The sequence below is a fragment of the Bactrocera tryoni genome, chromosome 1 (genome assembly GCF_016617805.1).
Source record: "Bactrocera tryoni isolate S06 chromosome 1, CSIRO_BtryS06_freeze2, whole genome shotgun sequence".
In the NCBI taxonomy this organism is placed as follows: Eukaryota; Metazoa; Arthropoda; class Insecta; order Diptera; family Tephritidae; genus Bactrocera; species Bactrocera tryoni.
Window position 1 is genome coordinate 23,555,396 of NC_052499.1, and position 19,811 is coordinate 23,575,206.

The window sequence follows — 19,811 nt, forward strand, 5'->3', positions numbered from 1 at the left end:
AAGTACAATAAGTATTTATTTTCACCAGATAAATGTATTATCTCGTACACGTAGTATACCGTAAAAGATGTTTACCGTCAAAACTTGTATTTTTTTACCACGTCTGAAAGCTGGTGGTCGTGGGAAATCGGGTAGTTGAATCAAAGATAGATCGCTTGGATATTTTACCGTGCCTCTTCTCGTTTGCTAGAGACCGTTAAAAAAGGGCTCAACGAGTTTCATAGCGGTTGCATATCTGCCTAGATGCCAGACGGCTACCACGGAGGATTAGGTGACAAAAGTATTGAAGGTACGCGAGTTAGTTGGAAACTCAAATAACTGGATATTCTGCATGAAATATTGAGCATGTTGCGAAGACTGTGCGAGCTTACAGAGGGGATGACTACGGTCTTCCAGGTGTGATCTTCATCGATTACTTTTATAAGGCAAAACAACTGAGTGGAGGCCGAATTTGCAGACAGAAAACATATTTTTAGATAGGTTAAAAAAATTTTAGCTTTGCGTCAGGTGTATTGAGCAGAAAGGTGGCTTTGTTTAAAAATATATCATCTTTTTTTTGCTTATCAATTCTAGGTTAAGTATTATTAAACCGGTCTAGAACTTTAATTAAGTATTTAAAATAAGTGAATTGATCATCTATCGATCTGAACAAGCACATCTGTATATACATACTATAAAATATCTGCACTGATTTATGTATGTAAATACGTTCACGAAGTTACAAATACCATATTCAGTATTACTTAATTCATTACGGAGCCTAGTGGTAGTGTTCAAGCACTTACATTTAATTAAGTCGGCGCTCATTAAAGTATAAACGTCAGAATAAGCATTTAGCGTCATTATGGTAATGAGCAACGCCCCTTTAAAGACAAATCAGCGTAGACGGCACGTTGACAACAGCGACGGGAGTTTAAGTAATGAAAATTTTATTTTTATTTTTTACTTGTATTATTTATACTTGTATTGCAGGCAAAGACCCAGTAGGAATGAGAACGCTTAATGATTTCGCAAAGCTATTCTATCTATTCAATATTTAGGGTACACTTAATTTTATTTTGATGATATATAATTCAATATCATTTAGTGGAATTTCTTTAACAATAGTTCGAGGCCATTTCTAGAATTTAGAATTCACTCGAAAGTTTTTTTTTTAATTATGATTTATTTAATTGTGGTCATTTGTTTTAATATAGTCATTCTTCTTGTTCGCTATTTTTAATGGCATCGATGTTTACCACAGTCAACCGAAATATTTATCATTATACTCTCGTTCTAATTTCATATGTTTACCAATATTTTCCTAGTGGTTATGTATTAATATTGGAAATAAATAGAGCATAAATACATATGTGTTCTCTCGTAAATAAAATCGAAGTACTTAAACAAGGCTGTACCCATAAACATATGCATACCATATGTATATACAATCATGGACACAGAAATAACACATTTTGAGCATGTAATAAAAGGACTTTTACAAGGTGCGTTCCAAAGTAAACAGGACTTTTTGAATCTAGCGCCTTCTGGTGGCGCTATCTATAAGTCGACTGGTGCGTTAGAATCTGCTATCTTTATCGATTGTCCAGTGACATTTCATCGATTGGAAGTGCAGTTATTACGTTTTAAGTGTCAGTATGTTTCTGTTATCAGTGCGAAAATGAGCTTCGAACAAAGAGCCAACATTAAATTTTGTTTTAAAATTGGTAAAACTTTTACCGAAACGTTTCAATTGATGAAACAATTTTATGGCGATCATTGCCTATCCCGTAGCAGAGTGCACAAGTGGTTTCAACGATTTCAAAGTGGTCGTGAGGACATAAATGACGATCAACATGTGGGCCAATCAAAATCCGTGATCATCGGAAATTCCAACGAAACTGTGCGTGAATTCATCAAAAATCAGCCGAAATCATCATTGAAATTCATGGAAATGGAATTGAAGATCTCCAAAACATCGATTTATCGCATTTTGACCGAACATTTCAGCTTACAAAAGATGTGTGCACGGTTTGTTCCGCACAAATTGACTGATGACGATAATGCGCCGTCTCATCGATCGACGCTTGTGACCGATTATTTGACCAAAAATCACATTTTAACCATTAACCACACCCCGTATTCACCTGATATGGCACCGTGCGACTTCTTCCTTTTCGGAAAAATGCATTTGCCCTTGAAAGGAAAGCGTTATGCAGACGTAGAGGCCATTCAAAAGGCTTGCATCGGCTTACTGGCGGCCATACCGGCCAACGAGCTAAAACACTCATTCGACATGCTTTGGAATACAGCAAAAAGCTGTATTGAAGCAGAAGGAGACAATTTTGAATAAAATTAACTTGATTTGGACAAAAAAACCATTTGTTCTGTTTTTTTAAGTCCTGTTTTGGAACGCTCCTTGTATTATTAATACAAACAGCAAAAAAATAATTTTTTTCGTTAGCACAGCATCAAGGGAGGAATAAGTAAGTTATGTAAAAAAAAAAGATTTTTCAATATTTTTTTTTTTTAATTATTAAGTTTTCTTGCGTTTAAGCACTTTTTAGTTAATACATTGTAGTTGTCCATCATTTTGCAAAATTGCTGGCACTAACTAACTTCCGGCACTTACTTTGTGGAATTGCCTACCATGTCTCTTGGATGCCCGTCCAAAGTTCTTCGGCATTTTTGAATTTTTTCTTAGCATTATTCATCTTAACATCGTTCCATACATTTTCAAATGGATTCGCAACGGGATTTTGCGCTGACCCACTCAGGATGTTAACACTTTCTACAGTAGCCAATTCTTAACTTTTTAAGCTGCATGATTTTGTTCATTATTATGCATAAAAATCCAATTTACAGGCATTGATTCAAGCGCGAATGATTCTATAGTATTTTTGAGAATGTTAAGGTATTAAAATTGGTTCATTCTACCATATATCCGTACCAATGGTCCAACGCCGGTTTTTGTAGCGCATCTGTAGTTATATGCCTCTCAACTGGGCGGTGGACAAATGGTTTGCCATCGGGTCCAATACCATTCACCTTTGTTTCATAGCTTAAAAGTACTATTTTACAAAATTTGACGTCTTTTCTAATGTTCTTTAGCAAAGTTCAGTGGGGCTCTTATGGTTTTTTTTGTTTGGGCAGCAATGGTTTTCTTCAACTCATTTGTCTAAACTACTGAGCATAATTGCGCCGCCTTCATACAAGTCTAATGGATACGCTAAATCCAAATTCTTCAATTATTTCAGCTATAATTTCTCGAGAAGTTTTAAAAGAACCAGCCTTGCTTTTTCAGATGATGGCTCTGTCAGTATGTTTCGTTGTTTTTTTATGTATCAGCAAATTAGGATCACTTTTTACAAAATGTATAGCGTTTTATGGCATTTTCCTCGAATAATTTATAATCTTGGTAATCCTAGTTGGGTTTTTGCCGTTTTTATGTACATCAGAAATTATTCTTCTTTTTCCAGAGCACAATGCAAATTTCTACCAATTTTTTAAATATTTAAATTTTATTTAACTAGCTGTTAAAACAATGTCTTTTTTCCACGACTGCAAATTAATAATGAACATTTGTACAAATAACCATATGTGAGCTATTCTTGGCCAATCAAATAATCGTTAAATGCGATTATAAAGAGTAACAACAAAAAAGTAACCGCATCAGTTTACCGTTATGTGTTGTTGAAGTCAAGACATAAGTACTTATACTCACGATAGTAATTACGATGCAAGCGCATCGTGCTTGATGTAACTAAAAACTGAATTGAACCGTTTATTTTGAAAGTGTGCTTTTTCTCTGACCATGACTGCTTAAATGTATATACATACCATATGGTATATAGTATATATGTACATATGTATATATTTTCAATTGCACGCAGCTGGTCGATCCAGAGTGTTGCATTATTGCTTTGCGCTTTTATTTTGTTGACAAGCAATGCTCCAAGGGGCGTTCTTTTGTGAAAATATTTATTTAATTGGATGCTCGAAACTAATCATGTAATTTTAAAAGGTTAGAAACGAAAATACCGTTATCAGAAATGCATAATTAATTTTATAATGCATTATTATTCCAGTGATCTATTAGTACAACAACTGCTATGAAGATTCCACGAGATTGAAGATTTGACGTTAACATTACTTGTTTAGTTTTACATAATTTATTGGCTGATAGCAGCATTTATTATAATTAAGTCATCTAGTCAACAAAAAACTTACACATGTGCCGATTTTTTCCTTGCCGTACCCACTACAGTCGGGTCTAAGTGACCGGAACGGACCGTATTTTTATCCGGTCAAGGACTGTCTCGAAATTACTTCAGGAATGTTTTCTGCCGTTGTACGATAAATACATGAATATAAATAAAAAAAAATTGTTTAGTAATTTGTCCTCCTTTCGAGACAAATTAGATCTCGAAGTTATTGCAAGTCAAACAGCAGTAATTAATGAAAATTTAACGCCTTTATACTGCAAAGGATAAAAACCTTAACTTTGGCTGCACTAAAGTTCTAATCTCTTCACAGGTGTATTTCGAATAGCATGAAAAGGTATAAACGGATCTTTATGTTGATTTGGATCGGTCTGTTTGTATAGCAGCTATATGCTATAGTGATCCGACCTGAACAATATGTTCGGAGATTGTAGCGATACGGTAAATTTCGTGACGATACCTTGAATATAGTGGTCCGATATCTCAAAAACTGCGGTAATTCACGTATATACAGACAAATAAACGGAGATGTCTAAATTGACTCGACACACCGATCATTTATAGATATATGTACTTTATAGGGTTTCCGACGTTTCCTACCGGCAGTTACAAGCTTCATGGTCAACTTAATTATATTATATCTTCTTCTTTACTGCTGTAGACACTACTTACGCGGTTATAACCGAGTTTACAACAAGGCACCAGTCTTTCTTCCTTTTCGCTGTTTGGCCCCAATTGGAGATTCCAAGTGTGGACAAATCCTTATCCACCTGGTCTTTCCAACGGAGAGGAGGTCTTCTTCTTCCTTTGTTTTCCCCGGCGGGTACTACGTTGAATACTCTGAAAGCTGGAGCATTTTCATCCATTCGAATGACATAATTTAGCCAGCGTAGCCGCTGTCTCTTAATTCGCTGAGCTACAAGTATATTATGTCAATCTCGTTGTATAACTCGCAAAGCTCATCGTTCCATTGAATGTAATATTCGCTGTGGCCAATGCGCAAAGGACCATAAATCTTCCGCAAAACCTTTCACTCGAAAGCTCGTAACGCCGACTCATCAGATGTTGTCATCATACATGCCTGTGCACCATATAGCAGGACGGGGATGATGAGTGACTTATAGGGTTTAGTCTTTGTTCGTCGAGAGAGGACTGTACACGACAATTGCCTACTTAGTCGGAAGTTTCATCTGCTGGCAAGAGTTATTCTGCGTTGGATTTCGAGGCTGACATTGTTGCTGGCGTTAATGCTGGTTCCAAGATATTATATTATATTTATATTAATTACAATTAACGGATAAGAACGAAAAAATTGCTAGCCCGAGAGGAAACTGTTTAAATTTATTTTTGTGCATTTATCAATTCCACATGTTCCTATGTGCTGATAAGCGGCGGCATGTTATGCGCTTGTAAGTTTCGCAAAGCGAGTGCAATGTAAATACATACATATTTATGTATATAATATAAGTACATATATGCATATGCACCCGTTCGTGCACTTGCATCTCTTAAATTTATTAATTTTTACCAGATAAGTGCTTATGTACATACATACGTAATGTACTATGTATTTGTGTGGCTATAAGAGTTCAACAATTTGAATACGATTTCCATTATATAAAGTTTTTTAATTATTAATTAGGTTTACAGAGGCGATGTACATATGTGTGTACTTGTATATACTTATATGTATGTACATATACGTAATCTTAGACTATTAAAACGAGAAACGCTGGTTCGAAGTATCTTGCACAATTTTTACAGTAGAGGCGGCCTTTTGTTTATTAGTAGGGGGAAGCATCGAAAGTCGCAGTACGGAACTTTAATCCGCTAAACCTAACCTACTTCCAACTCAAGACTCTTCCACGGAACCACCACATATTACTTCGTGGGATTGACAAGACATTTTACGCCTCCTCTATAGCTCGGACAGACTGACGCCTATTCTGTTGTAACTGTCATAATTTAGTCATGATGGAAGTTGCCGCTTCGCGAACAGTTTCCACTCATCAGAGGACTCACACATATGTACAGTAAAATTTTCCTCCTTTAAACTACCACCTAGTGTAATTTCTAACTTTTCCCTTATGTTTAGAAAGCGAGCACAATGGAAAAACATGTGTTCAGAGTCTTCTATGGACTCCGTACACATTGAACAATACGAACTGATGCCATTTTGAAATTTGTATAGTTAGCCTCTGAAGCACCCATTCCCGCTTAATATTTAGGTCAGGTGGAAATCCAGGTCCCCATTTTGTCTAGATATCCACGTATGGATCTCAGATATAAGTCTGTGGGTCCATCATCCTTTGGTTGAGGTTTGCCACCGTTGCTGCCATATAATTATGCTCTTCTTTCTCTCCTCTCTTTTATTGATTTCTGTAATTCGCCTTGACAGCTAAACTCATCTCCCTGGATGTCTAAGAAGCGGCCTTATCTCGCTAGTAAGGCGTTGAGTGTTTGTTTCGTATTGGTCAGTCGACTATTACCTTCACGAAATTCACAAAACATATTCTTATAGTGTCGAATTTCACCATACAATTCGGTCACGAAAAGTTCACATCAATTATATTATGTACCGGGTTTTCCAATAAGGATGATATGATTCCTAAGTGTCGGTTCGGCCACTTAAGTGCCATGATATGTAGTCTTCTTTCATTGTTCCTCAATAGCAACTTTTCGTGTGTTTTTGGACGAAGTGTTGCTGAAGACTGCAATTCGTTTTGAGAAAGAATTTGGGCCCATCCGTATATAATTTTTCTCACTCAAGAACTGAACACAGTAAACGTCGTGAGTATGCTGATTTTGTTTTGGAACAACTTGAAAACGATTACGATTTTTTTTTACAACTTCTCCGATGAAGCTCACTTTCATCGTTTCTGTTGCGAAGAAAATCCACAAGTTATTCATAAACAACCATCACATTAACCTAAATTGACAGTTTGGTGTGGTTTTTGGTCTGGTAGAGTCGGCGGTCCGTACTACGAGCGAAATGGAGCCAATGACAGTATTACTGTCAATGCAGAGCGATATACATATAGTTGATCGATGATAATCAACTTCTTATGGCCAAATTGGGAAGAAATTGATCATGACAGCATCTGGTTTCGACAAGACATGATTACATTGAATGGCCCCCAAGAAGTTGTGATTCAACACAATGAGACTACTTCTAGAGGGCTTATTTGAAGTCATTGGTCTTTAGCAATAAGCCAGACTCTTTTCAAGTTCTAAAAGTCAATAATGAACTTGCTAACGTTCATGACCTACGACTTGTTTTAGTGGAAAAACTACTCGAAAACTGTGTTCATCGAGTTCGTTCCTTCAAAAGAAGTCGTGGAACTATTCGAATGATGTTATATTCAAAACTAAGTTGTATCGATTATACTTCACATTAAATAAAAACCAAAAAAAATAATGTAACTCTTATTGAGAAACCCTGTACATTTTAGAAACGTACTTTTATTACAGACGATTTATGATACCTTTTAGGTACTGGTATAAATTGGTATAAACAGCATCGATATGCTGAGCGAACTTCTCCGGTATAAGTTTATTACAAACGAGTCGAGGTAGAATTCTGATCATTTAGGTCGAAATATTTCAATAAGTATTACTCAATGGAAATACCCATTTGTCCAAAATCGCAGCTTTTAGCTTAACTTATTTCTCGTGCGCATAAAATCAGCGACTTTTCTAAGTTTATTCCCCACCTAACCCTAAACCCTTGCCCTGAACTTCAGCATAAATAGACGTAAGAGACTGCAAGTGTTAAATATATTTAATTTCTAATTTCGTTTTTTTTCTTAACTTGCAGATTTGGTACATTGCACGAACGAACCGAATGTCTCCATACCGCATTTGGCCAATTTACTTATTGAACGCTCACAGAATACCAATTGGGTGGTTGTATATAAAGCGCTGATAACCACTCATCATTTGATGGCATATGGCAATGAGGTGAGTAACGAAATAAAAATGCTTTATGTATGTTTGTATATGTGCTTTAAATATTTCTTCAATATAATGTTTATATTAATAAATAATATATGTATGTAACTAATGCATAAGAAGTAAATGTGTCGAACTTGTGTAGAAACAACTCGGAATCAACAATAATATCGGGCGAGTAATTGTGTTTTATTGATAGCAATGGAATTGTGTAAGAATAGGCGTATGGCAGCACATATGTATGTACATACAAATTCACATATATATGTATAAGTGGTCATATATTGAAATAAGGGGCGTTTTATCACTTGTATTGCTCATATAACTTTCCTTGCTCGTGGTCAAGGTACTTTTTTTTAATAAAATGCACTAGATATTGAAAAATTTAAAATCGAAATTTCCTTTTAGTTCTGGGGTGCTAATCTGTATCTCGATTCGAATATGCATTTTATTCGAAACTCGGATCTGCCTTAGAACTATACGAAAGTTGGACCGCCCTGAGCCAGAAGAAATACTTATATTTTTATACTCTTGCTAAATGTTGCTACAGAGTATAATAGTTTTGTGCACCTAACGGTTGTACGTATCACCTAAACCTAATCGAGAAGATATAAAGGGTTTTTCAATAGGTACGCTACAAAAGTAGACTGATAGGGATAGCAAACGATGCCATATTTTTGCCGTTCTTTTGACATTTATCTTTAGTAAAGTTTGTCATTTCATCATGGAATGATATACAATGCAACAACGAGTCGAAATTATTAAAATTTACTATCGAAATTCAGAGTCAGTGGCCTCAACTTTAAGAACGCTACGTCCAATTTATGGTCGTCATAATCTTCCTGTCAGATCAACAATTGAGCGCCTAGTGGAAAAATTTGAATCCAATGGCACAGTATAAAATATTCCCGTGCCAGTGAGACAAAGAAGTGCCCGTTGTGTCGAGACTATTGCTGCCTTTAGCGCATCAATTGAGGAAGATTCGAATCAGTCTCTCACACGTCGTTTTCAGACGTTGGGCATCTCTGTGACGTTGTTGTGGCAAATTTTCCGAAAAGATCTTGGCCCATATTCTCACAAAATCAAATTGAGGCAAGAACTGAAGCCGCTTTACCACCAGAATCGTCGTATATACGTGAATTGGGCTGAGCAACGATTTGAAAATGATTCGCATTTTCATCGAAAAATCATCTTCAGCGATGAGGTTCATTTCTAGCTGAATGGCTTAAATATGAGTTATTGATCAAGCAGCATTCCACACGTACTCCATGAGTCACAGTTGCATCTCGAAAGAATTACGATTTGTGCGATTTATGAACCGACGGCGTCATTGGGCCGTATTTCTTCCATGATGATCAAGACCGGCATGTAACTGTGAATGAGAATCTCTACCACTCAATGATAACCTAATATTTTTGGCCCGATATGGATGATAAGGACCTGGACAATATGTGGTTCTAAGAGAACGGCGCCACAAACCACGCAGCGAATGTCATATTCGATTTATTGAAAACCAAGTTTGGTGAACCTGTTATCTCACGAAATGTCCTAGTCAATTGGCCGCCTCGGTCGTGTAATTTGACGCAGTCAGACTATTTCCTGTGAGGCTATGTCAAGTTTATGGTCTATGTCAACAAGCCAGCGACGATTGGTGAACTTCGTACGAATATCGAACGTGAAATTGCAGTAGTATCGGCCGATTAATGCTTGAAAACCGTCGAAAATAACGTTCATCGTCTGGACTTCTGCAAGCGTGATTGTGGTGGCCATGCAGAAAAAATCGAGTTCCATACATAATTACATTAAATGTACTTTCACAGGAATAAGGAATTTTTGTTTTATTAAAAAAAACTTTCTTTATTATTATTATTTTTTTTATTTATTTATTATTTTCTTATTGAAAACCCCGTTTTATATAAATGATCAGCATAAAGAGAGTGAGTTGATTTTCTGTCTGTCAAAAATTGCCCACATCCAACCAAAACTGTTCAGGCCCCTATGTACCGAATATGTGGACCCAAGTATCTATAGTTGGCTTTTGACCAACTTTCTTTAATTGCTTTATTTCCGATAGCAAGAATTCATTGTATCACCGCTGCTCATTGAAGCCGGCTTAAAAAACGGCAAGGCAATAATTTTATTTTCGTTAGAGCAGTCTAGGTACAAGTTCCTAATTTTTAAAACCTTGAACAGGGTATATAAAGTTTACCAAGAAGTTTGTTTATTTGTTTATATGTATATACGGGAATCTAATGCTTCTGTTTTTAAGGTGTTTGCACACGTCCTTTTCTCACCAAGAAGCTGCTCATTTGTCGTAACCGATGAGAACTTTTTAATTTGACAAGGTATCTTCACGAAATTTGGTACGGACGGGTGTTATAGCTTTGGTCAGCCGAAATTAACGTGTTTTCATGCTTGCCTTTAAAAATTAATAATGTTGTCATTATAGACATTTTCATTAAGGGGTTATGCACAGTTAGAAGACCGAAAAAAATGAATTTTCCAGATTTTTTTTCTGAAAAAACTTTTAAATTTATTGATCCACAAATTTGCACACATATAAAGGTATCTTTTAACAGTTAGGCAATTCACAAGCTTTGTTGTATGTCTTATGTCATATTTTAATATTCTTAAAAAATACGACATTTGTGAGCACCCTTAACTGTTGTATGTCATATTTTGTCATATTTCTACACTTAATCAGCTGATAGTGAAATATTAAGAAGACAGAAATGCCACGAGAAAGTCAGAAAAATAAAATTATAGCTTCTTTATGTGAAAATCATGCATTGGCTCTATTAGGAGTTGAATCAAGTGAGTATTTGCATACATTTCTTCATTAAATACAAATCAAACAAAGCAAAATCTTCGATGAAACAACCATAAAAGCTTTGAGCCGTTGGTTTCTTTAAAAAAAATATTATTTGACTTTGTTTTGTTTTTTTTTTAAATTAAAATGACAAACCTCGTAACTTCTATTTTCCATTAGGAACTCCACAAGCGCTTTTTCTTCTGCTGCATTCCACTTATGTACTGGGTTGAAACGGCGGCGTTTTGGTTTACACTGCAATAAAATCATTTGCAACCACATAAACATGCAAATATTTTCATATTTCACTTACATACATATATTCAACTTAATTTACCAGAATATCGTGGTTTCCTTCCACATTAATAACGAAATTTATTAAATTTGTTAATTTCAAACACTTAAACGCCAATAATAAGAAAGTAAACAAATACAGCTGATAGAATAGCGAACTCAAGAAACATACCACGCAGCGTTGTATCAGTCATATTTTAATTTTGCATGTGAAACAACAACAGTGTTGGTATGACAGTCATAAAAAAATATGACAATATGACGATATGACACACTATGACACCTTGTGAATACCTTAAGTATTTTAAGACTTAGTATTGTAAAAATATATATTTGGAAAGGAAATGTAGCTGATCTCCGGGAGCTCCTCTCAGAAAGGAAGTTTTGCAGTGACCACTATATCTTTGAACTGAATCCTCCGAAATTAAAAAACCAAACAGATTTCGTTAAAGTAATGTTAAATCTAGCAATTAATAAGAAGGAATAAGCAAAATAAAATTTTATGACAAAATTACGATATCTGAAAAAAAAATTGATTGTCTGTGGGAAAAATGTTCCATTAATTACTAAAAAATATATTTAAGAAGCTCGTGTTGAAATTTGAGACTAATCGCTTTAGCCGTTAACGAGTAATGTTAGTCACCAACTTTTAAAACACCATTTAAAAAAAAACGGGTTTAAAGTTTGGCATGCACTTCCAAGCACTCTGAGACGCCTTTTCAAATTTGCCTGTAATTTCGAAAATATTTACTGGAACGATATGAAATTTTCTGTGTGTATTCTCAAATATGCTATGCACATCAAGAAAATAAAATAAATATATATTTTTTTTTAATTCTGTTTCTATATAACCTCTTAATAAATATTGCTGCGTTTTATTAAAAATTTAACTTCAACCTTTTATTAAATTTAATTCCCTTTTCTTTGTTTTTATTTTCACAGCGATTCATGCAGTATTTAGCGTCCAGCAACTCAACGTTTAATCTCAGCAATTTTCTGGACAAAGGAGGGGTGCAAGGTAAACAAATAAAAGCAAAAAGACTAAAGAAAAAATAAAATCAACTTTGCACGGGTTGGCAATCATTACACAACACTACACATAATCTATTTAGATTTCCACAACTAAACTGCTCTCACGTTGAAAAACATACATACATACCCAGACATTCCCACATAAATATGTATGTATGTATGTTTGTGAACGCAGAACCGCATTATTCTACATATTTATGAAATTAAATTCACTTTCCAAAATGTGATTGGCATTTTCCTATACATACATACATCCACATCCACACTGGCATACAAATTGAATTCATTATTTCATTCACGCACACAAAATCGCACCCATACACATATATACATATGTATACAAATACACAAACACGTATATTTTAAGTTTTGTGCAAATTTTAAATTCAATCATTTGACAGAAATGAATTTACTGAAGCATTTTTCATAAAATAACCGCTTAAATTGTTTGTTTATTTTCAAACGCTTTATATAAATTATTTTAATATTTGCATCATCATTCATTCATTTATCACTTATTCCACTTTGGCTTCAATTATTTATGTATTAACACACTCAAATGCATTTATGAAAAATTAAAATAAATAATTATAATAACATATGCTATATTTTCTTCTCTCTTTTCTTCATCTCTATTCTTCTCCAACATCTACCCGTTAAAATCGGATCTTTTCACATTAAAAACAAAAAAAAAATTTGAAAAATCTCAAACTGCTAACTTTTCAAATGCTGGCTTATTATGTGCATTGAAATGCATTTAAACTTGAATTAAACGAAAACTGTTATTTAACAAAAAATTACGTAATTAATTAAATGCCGCAAACAAATAATACTCTTCACACACACACACACACCACACACACACATAAATGACTAATTGGTTCTTTGTTGTTGTATAATAAATTAATTGTTAAATAATGTGTTAAGATGGCTTGTCGGCACCGGGTGGCAGAATGGGTGAGTACTTCGCTGTTTATAACTAGATTTTAATATCGCAAATTGTGCTTTAGCTGTATATTTGGTTCCTATTAGTTATATTAGCTGAATCTTAATGTAAATTATTACACTTTATCTGTTGCACTGAGGTTAGTGCTGACTGTTTGTAGAAATCACTGATTTCCTTTTGAAAGTCACCGCAACTATTAGATGTAAATAAAAGAATTTAGTTTGCGTTTTTTTATTTAATTGCAATTAATGTATTTTATTGGTGTAAATACATAAAAAATACTACATATAAAGAGTTTTATTAAATACACTCTTAAGTCGAGATTCATTAAGTACCATTTACAGATATTCAAAAAGATTCAAAATGATTTGTCATGTAGTTTTATGTTTTATATTTTAAAATAATTTTTGAGGATCACATTGATATTTTTTTAAGTATTACTTATAAACATGAAGTTTACAATACCAAAAACGTATTACATTTTCACACTTGTGCCAATGAAATCAGTGAATTGCCATAGTCAGCATTAAAATTTGGATTAATATGTTCCCCAAAATTAATATTATTAAAATTCAGTAGAATCAATTTTTTCCAAATTCGAAAATGTTGAAAAAGTTATTTGCAAAATAAAAAAACGATTCTATTCTAATGGAAATTAAGGAAGATAATATAAATAATATGTCTATAAATAAGCATTATTTCGATTGAAAATGTGCAAAATTAACCTCGCCAACATTCCGTATACTGCTGAAAAGGATAACTGTCTGATAAATAAAACTAGAGCTGTAAATTGGGATAAAATTAATTTTCAATTGAAAATTCATCCCAACAAAATTAAAAAAATATACATTGTGACGAAAAAGTACGCGAAAATTATAATTAAATTCCTCGAGCAAACGATATTTCAAAAAAATGTATTTTGCTAACTTGGTAGGTCTATCCTTGTTTACTATGCCAAATATGAGCGCGATCTGTCAACCAGTTTGTTTACAGCAGCTGTTAAGACGTTGCCATTTTTACAATGGATGAAAATAAGGAACAAAGAATTTGCCTCAACTATTTTGTATTTCAAACCAAATTTCGTTGCAAATGTTGGAAAATGCTTATGGTGTTTCAGTTTTATCAAAAACACAAGTTTACGAGTAGTGCAAAGTCTTCAAAAACGGTCAAGAGGTTGTTGGGTTTATGGCATGCAAACAAGTCAACAATCATCGGAGGGGAAAAAACGAGCTGAAAGCAAAAAAAAAACACGCCAAAGCCGCTCATAAATCAAGGGTTATGCTCATTGTTTGTACGATGTTCGTGGTTTGGTGCATCAAGAATTTGCTCCGGAGAGACAGACGGTCAATAAGAAGTTCTATTTATCTGTATTAAGGCGTTTGAGTGTGAACATCCGACGAAAACGGCCGGAATTGTGGAAGAACAATTCATGGATTTTACACGATGATAATGCACCATCGCATGAGCCACGATTGTGACCGAATTCGAAGACAAAAACGCAATGAATACCATCGTATTCACCAGATTTGACTCCGTGTGATTTTTTCTTGTTTTTCAAACTGAAATTGATGCTCCGTGGAACCAGTTTTCAGTCGGTCGAAGAGACTGAATTCGCTGAAGGCGTTGAATGGCATCTCAAAAAGTGCTTATGAAAAGTGTTTCGAAGACTGGAAAAGTGTATTACATCTGGTGGATATCACTTTGAAGGCGATAAAATAAATATTGACGAATAATTAAATATTTTGCGTTTTATATATTATTTCCGCGTACTCTTTTGTCACAATGTAGTCTCATTGCAGGTCATGACTTAAAGTATATTGTATTGTGTATGGCTACTGATCCCAGTATACTTGAAAACATGCACAAAATCCCTGAGTTTAAAGCCCTGCTTAAAGCAATTGAAACTTCAATTAGTGCAAGGGTTAGTAAAATTAAAAGGAAAAAAGGCACCGACTTTCAAGTCATATTTGAAAACTGAAAATCCAAATCCACCGCATATTGGGCATTAGTAGTTGCTCAGTATTAAAAAATACACCAAAACTGGCGACTAATTACTCAGCGTCCTATGATTGATATTGTTTCTTAACGACTATACCAGGTTATATACATTTAGAAGGCCGAAAAAATCGAAATTTTCAGCATGTTTTCTAAGAAAACTTTTAAATTTATTGATCCAAAACTCATAATATGTTATCTTTTAACTGTATTTTAAGACTTAGTATTAGTAAAAATATTTATTTGGAAAGGAAATGCAGCTGATCTCCGGGAGCTCCTCTCAAAAAAGACGTTTTGTGGTTACCACTATATCTGTGGATCTGGTTCCGCCGAAATTAAAAAAACAAACAGATTTCTTTAAAGTAATGTCAAATCTAGTAATTATTCAAAGGCATATGCAAAATAAGATTTTTTGACAAAAATGGGCGTTTCTCAAAGAAAAAAATTACTAAAATTACTAATCAGTTTAGCCATTTTCGAGTAATGTTGATCACTGATTTTGAGGAACCATTTTGAGAAAAACGCGTTTAAAGTTTGGTTTTAGTTACTTTTAAGCACTCTGAAACGCATTTGCAAATTTGCCTGTAACCTCGAAAATATTCACCGGAACAAAATGAAATTTTCTGTGTGTATTCTCAAATATATGTACATTAAGAAAATAAAATAAAAAAATCAATTTTTTGAAAATTCTAACTGTATATAACCCCCCAAACTAATACTAAAACTATCTATATTTTCTCATAGTCTCCAATAAAGGTGTGAAATAAGAAACCAAAATTGGCATCAGTTAGTATATTCAGGGTTCTAGATGACGGCATTCACTAGAAGTAATCAATTAATAGTTCAATTTTGTAGTTTTATGCTCAAAACCTTGTCCATAATGCAGTTATACTAAATTCTATGAAAAACGGTAAGCAGCATTCTTGTGGAACGCAAGTAACATTGTATGTTTTTTTTTGCCGTGTTTACTGTTTTTCACTAATATTTCCACTAACAATTGTTCGAAGTCACAAGCGTTTATTAATAAATTACCGAAAACACACTGTATTTACATACTAACGACATTGTGGGGCAGCCAAAAAAGTTAAAAGTTAATATTGTTATTTATGAAAACATAGTTTAAGCTTATCTTTCATTTTATTCAAGCTTTTTTCTTTATTTATTGCATAAGTAGTGGTTTTTTTTAACAAACTTTGAATTTTTGATTTGAGTTTATAAAATGAAAAGAAAATATTAATTGTACAACGTACAATTGAATAACGTGCGCAGTGTTTAGCGCCTAAAAGTATATCTTATATTTAAATGTAAATTTGTAGTTAATTTTGAAATTACTAAAATTGTATTTGGAGCCGTTCAATTAATTTTTAGAAGTAAAACTTTTGGTTACTGATAAATTAAATAATAATTTATATTAATCTTATGCTGAACAAAATTTCAAATTTCATACTTCTTTGATATGAAAATTCTTTAATAGCCTCATTTTATGTAGCCTCTTGGTTAAAACAAATTTGTATTCTAAACACTGAATGCAAATGCACTAATTTTTTCCTATACATCCCCCCATAGGCTATGACATGTCTCCGTTTATACGACGCTATGCCAAATACTTGAACGAGAAGTCACTCTCATATCGTGCAATGGCTTTTGATTTTTGCAAAGTAAAGCGCGGGTAAGTTTGATATGAATTATCAAAGTACTTGTAGAATATTCTACACAAGCACAAACAACAAACAACTATGCCTGTTTTTATGGCTGTGCGTTGGCATGATTGCTCAAGTGCGCCACAGACTACACAGTCATGCAGCACAAAAATAAATAAATAATACTGCGGGGATTCACGATATGATTGCTGGATTTGCATATAATAAATTCTAGTTTTAATTATAATTTTTTAAATAAATATTTTTGTAAATTTTAATTTAAATTATTGCCAATTTCATTTTTCTTGCCATCCATAGCAAAGATGAGGGTTCTCTGCGGACCATGAACGCCGATAAACTGCTTAAGACATTGCCAGTACTGCAGGCGCAGTTGGATGCTTTATTGGAGTTCGATTGTCAGGCCAATGACTTGAGTAACGGTACGTTTTTGGCATTTTATACGTTTTTGGTCATCAATTTGTTCGACAACTCTCTTTTTGTTTTTATTTTTTTTTTTTGCTTCACCATTCACTTTCGTTGGTGCAATTTTCCTTCCAAACCAACGACTTGCGCTTAACACACACATGCTCACGCGCCGCCAGGTGTCATCAACATGAGCTTTATGCTGCTCTTCCGCGACTTGATACGTTTGTTTGCGTGCTACAATGATGGCATCATTAATTTGCTCGAGAAATATTTCGATATGAATAAGAAGCATGCACGCGATGCTTTGGATTTGTACAAAAAGTTTTTGGTGCGCATGGATCGTGTTGGTGAATTTCTCAAAGTCGCTGAGGTGAGTGAAAATGAAAACAATAACTTTTGATAACACACATATTTACATATCTTTATTTTCCATGTACCTCTTTTTCCACATAAAACAGAATGTTGGCATTGATAAAGGTGATATACCTGATTTAACTAAAGCTCCTAGTTCTCTTTTGGATGCTTTGGAACAACATTTGGCTACTTTGGAGGGTCGCAAAGTATCCGCCGCTAATACACCAACACAATCGGCAAGGTATTTTTTAAAACTGTTAAAATGTTAGCGAGCATATTTTTGAAAAATATTCTATGGAAAATTGGTAGAGTTTAATTCCTTGTGAAGTAGGTTTTATGTGTGAAATCTTTATTTATTGTTTTTTTTTAAAGCTCGTTCGGGTGCAACCGAGAATCGTTGACTCATGTACTTTCGATACAAACTTAAAACATCACACACTGAGTTTCGGAATTGAGTAGTAGAATATCTAAAAGTTTTAATTTCGTATATTACATTACTCAGTTTGAGTTTTTAAATACTCAAAAGATAATACCGAGCATAAAGCATGGTTGAAACCATCTCCAAATCGGTACGCCATCTAGCGGCAGCTGTCGCATAACTAATCATCGAATGCAATCCAGTTTCACATATGGTTTTGACAATTATGGTACTGTTATCTCATAAAAGTTTATTTCTGTGCTGTGATTTTGTGAGTTTTTGTACGTGATGAAAGTTGTAAATCGAAAACTAATGTGCACAAAATGATTGAAAATCAATCTTGGCCTTGTTCGAAGATTTCAAAAGTTCTGAAATTACCAAAAACAACAGTATGCAATGTAATAAATCGATATAAAAAACATTAATTTAAGAGAGAGCAAAAAAAAAAGGGGCAAAACATTTGGTTGCAAGACTCGAACCAAATATTTAGGTCAATTAATGGTAGCAAAGACGCTTATTGCCAATCGTTCAGCATTCAGCACGATCGGATACCAGTAAAGTTTTGGTCAAATTTAGTCACATGTCATTATTCGAAAACTGTAACTCAATGGTACAAAGATAATGGAAGTGATTAATAAAAGAACTCGCAAATTTATTCCATATAGCGATATGTAATTTTATATTTGACATTATCTGAAAGGTGAATAAATATGCTTGGTTTTTGTTACTCTTAACAAAACGGCTTTTACTCATTAAAATATTAACAAAAGTGCGTACCGATTTTCCATTCTTATCGTGAACGAGGTTTACATAAGATAAAAAAACTAAAATATATTGTCATGTCAAATGTGGGTATTTTGTTTTTATTTACATAATCATTATAAATTTATAAATTGGTTTCTTAACAGTACTCCAATGCAAGCTTGAGCAAGTAGTATATTAAATTTTGAGAAAAAATAAACCTTTACATCGATATAGTAAACTTTTGTTATTATTATAGTTTTAGTAATATTAATAGTAATTTAGTTATTAAAAATTTGTTATTTTATTAATAAGTTGTTATTTTCAATAATTTATTTTCAGTAATTTGTAATCTTAGTTTGATTTATTTTTTTGTTATTTTAGTATTTTATGTTTTTTCTTTTCTTATTTGATTCCATATTTTATACATATTGGTCGTTCTTGTGGTCGTCATAATTTTCGTTACCGTTGCCGTTATCGTACAAAATAATTTGGTTGCTATTTATTGCTCGTTTGGTAATTATTTTCGTTTGAATACTTTGTTGTCTGCGATGCTGGTTGATAAACTTTTATTGCCCACATGTGCTGAGTATTTATAAAATGTTGATGCGTCGTAAAACAAAACAAATTAATAAAACCCCTTGCCATATCGGTTTGAGCACATTTTTAGCAATCAGAAGAATGTTAAATCCGCTGTCACTGCCTTATCTTCCACCAGCTCATCCTTTGGCACAGCCGCCGCATCAAGCAAATTCGACACGACCAATGGCATCGATGAGCAATTGAAAGCCCAGGTATTGGCCGAAGAGGAGGCTGCAATGAATCAATACAAAGTAAGTGGTCTATTGTAAAGCGAATTAATACTTTGTGATAGACTCGAACTCGAATTTTATTTATGCTGAATAATTTATTAATTTTAATGACTCAAATGAAAATTGACCTAAGTTTGAATACAAATTTTTGTTATCACTCAATTGAATATCAGCTGTTTAGCGCATATTTA

At 33.7% G+C, this 19,811-nt stretch overlaps 1 protein-coding gene across 21 annotated transcripts in view; it reads left to right on the plus strand.

Annotated features, from left to right (window-relative positions):
- LOC120782816 (phosphatidylinositol-binding clathrin assembly protein LAP) overlaps positions 1-19,811 on the plus strand; it is a 50,939-nt gene that overhangs the window by 14,702 nt on the left and 16,426 nt on the right. For 16 of the 21 annotated variants that reach the window (XM_040115310.1, XM_040115308.1, XM_040115313.1 and 13 more), the window contains exons 3-10: positions 8,020-8,162; positions 12,199-12,274; positions 13,216-13,245; positions 16,796-16,898; positions 17,188-17,309; positions 17,472-17,665; positions 17,754-17,890; positions 19,479-19,641. In XM_040115310.1, coding sequence (XP_039971244.1) covers positions 8,020-8,162; positions 12,199-12,274; positions 13,216-13,245; positions 16,796-16,898; positions 17,188-17,309; positions 17,472-17,665; positions 17,754-17,890; positions 19,479-19,641 — 968 coding nt within the window. The remainder of the gene's footprint in view (positions 1-8,019; positions 8,163-12,198; positions 12,275-13,215; positions 13,246-16,795; positions 16,899-17,187; positions 17,310-17,471; positions 17,666-17,753; positions 17,891-19,478; positions 19,642-19,811) is intronic. The other 5 variants (XM_040115328.1, XM_040115317.1, XM_040115329.1 and 2 more) reach the window with 2 other exon arrangements.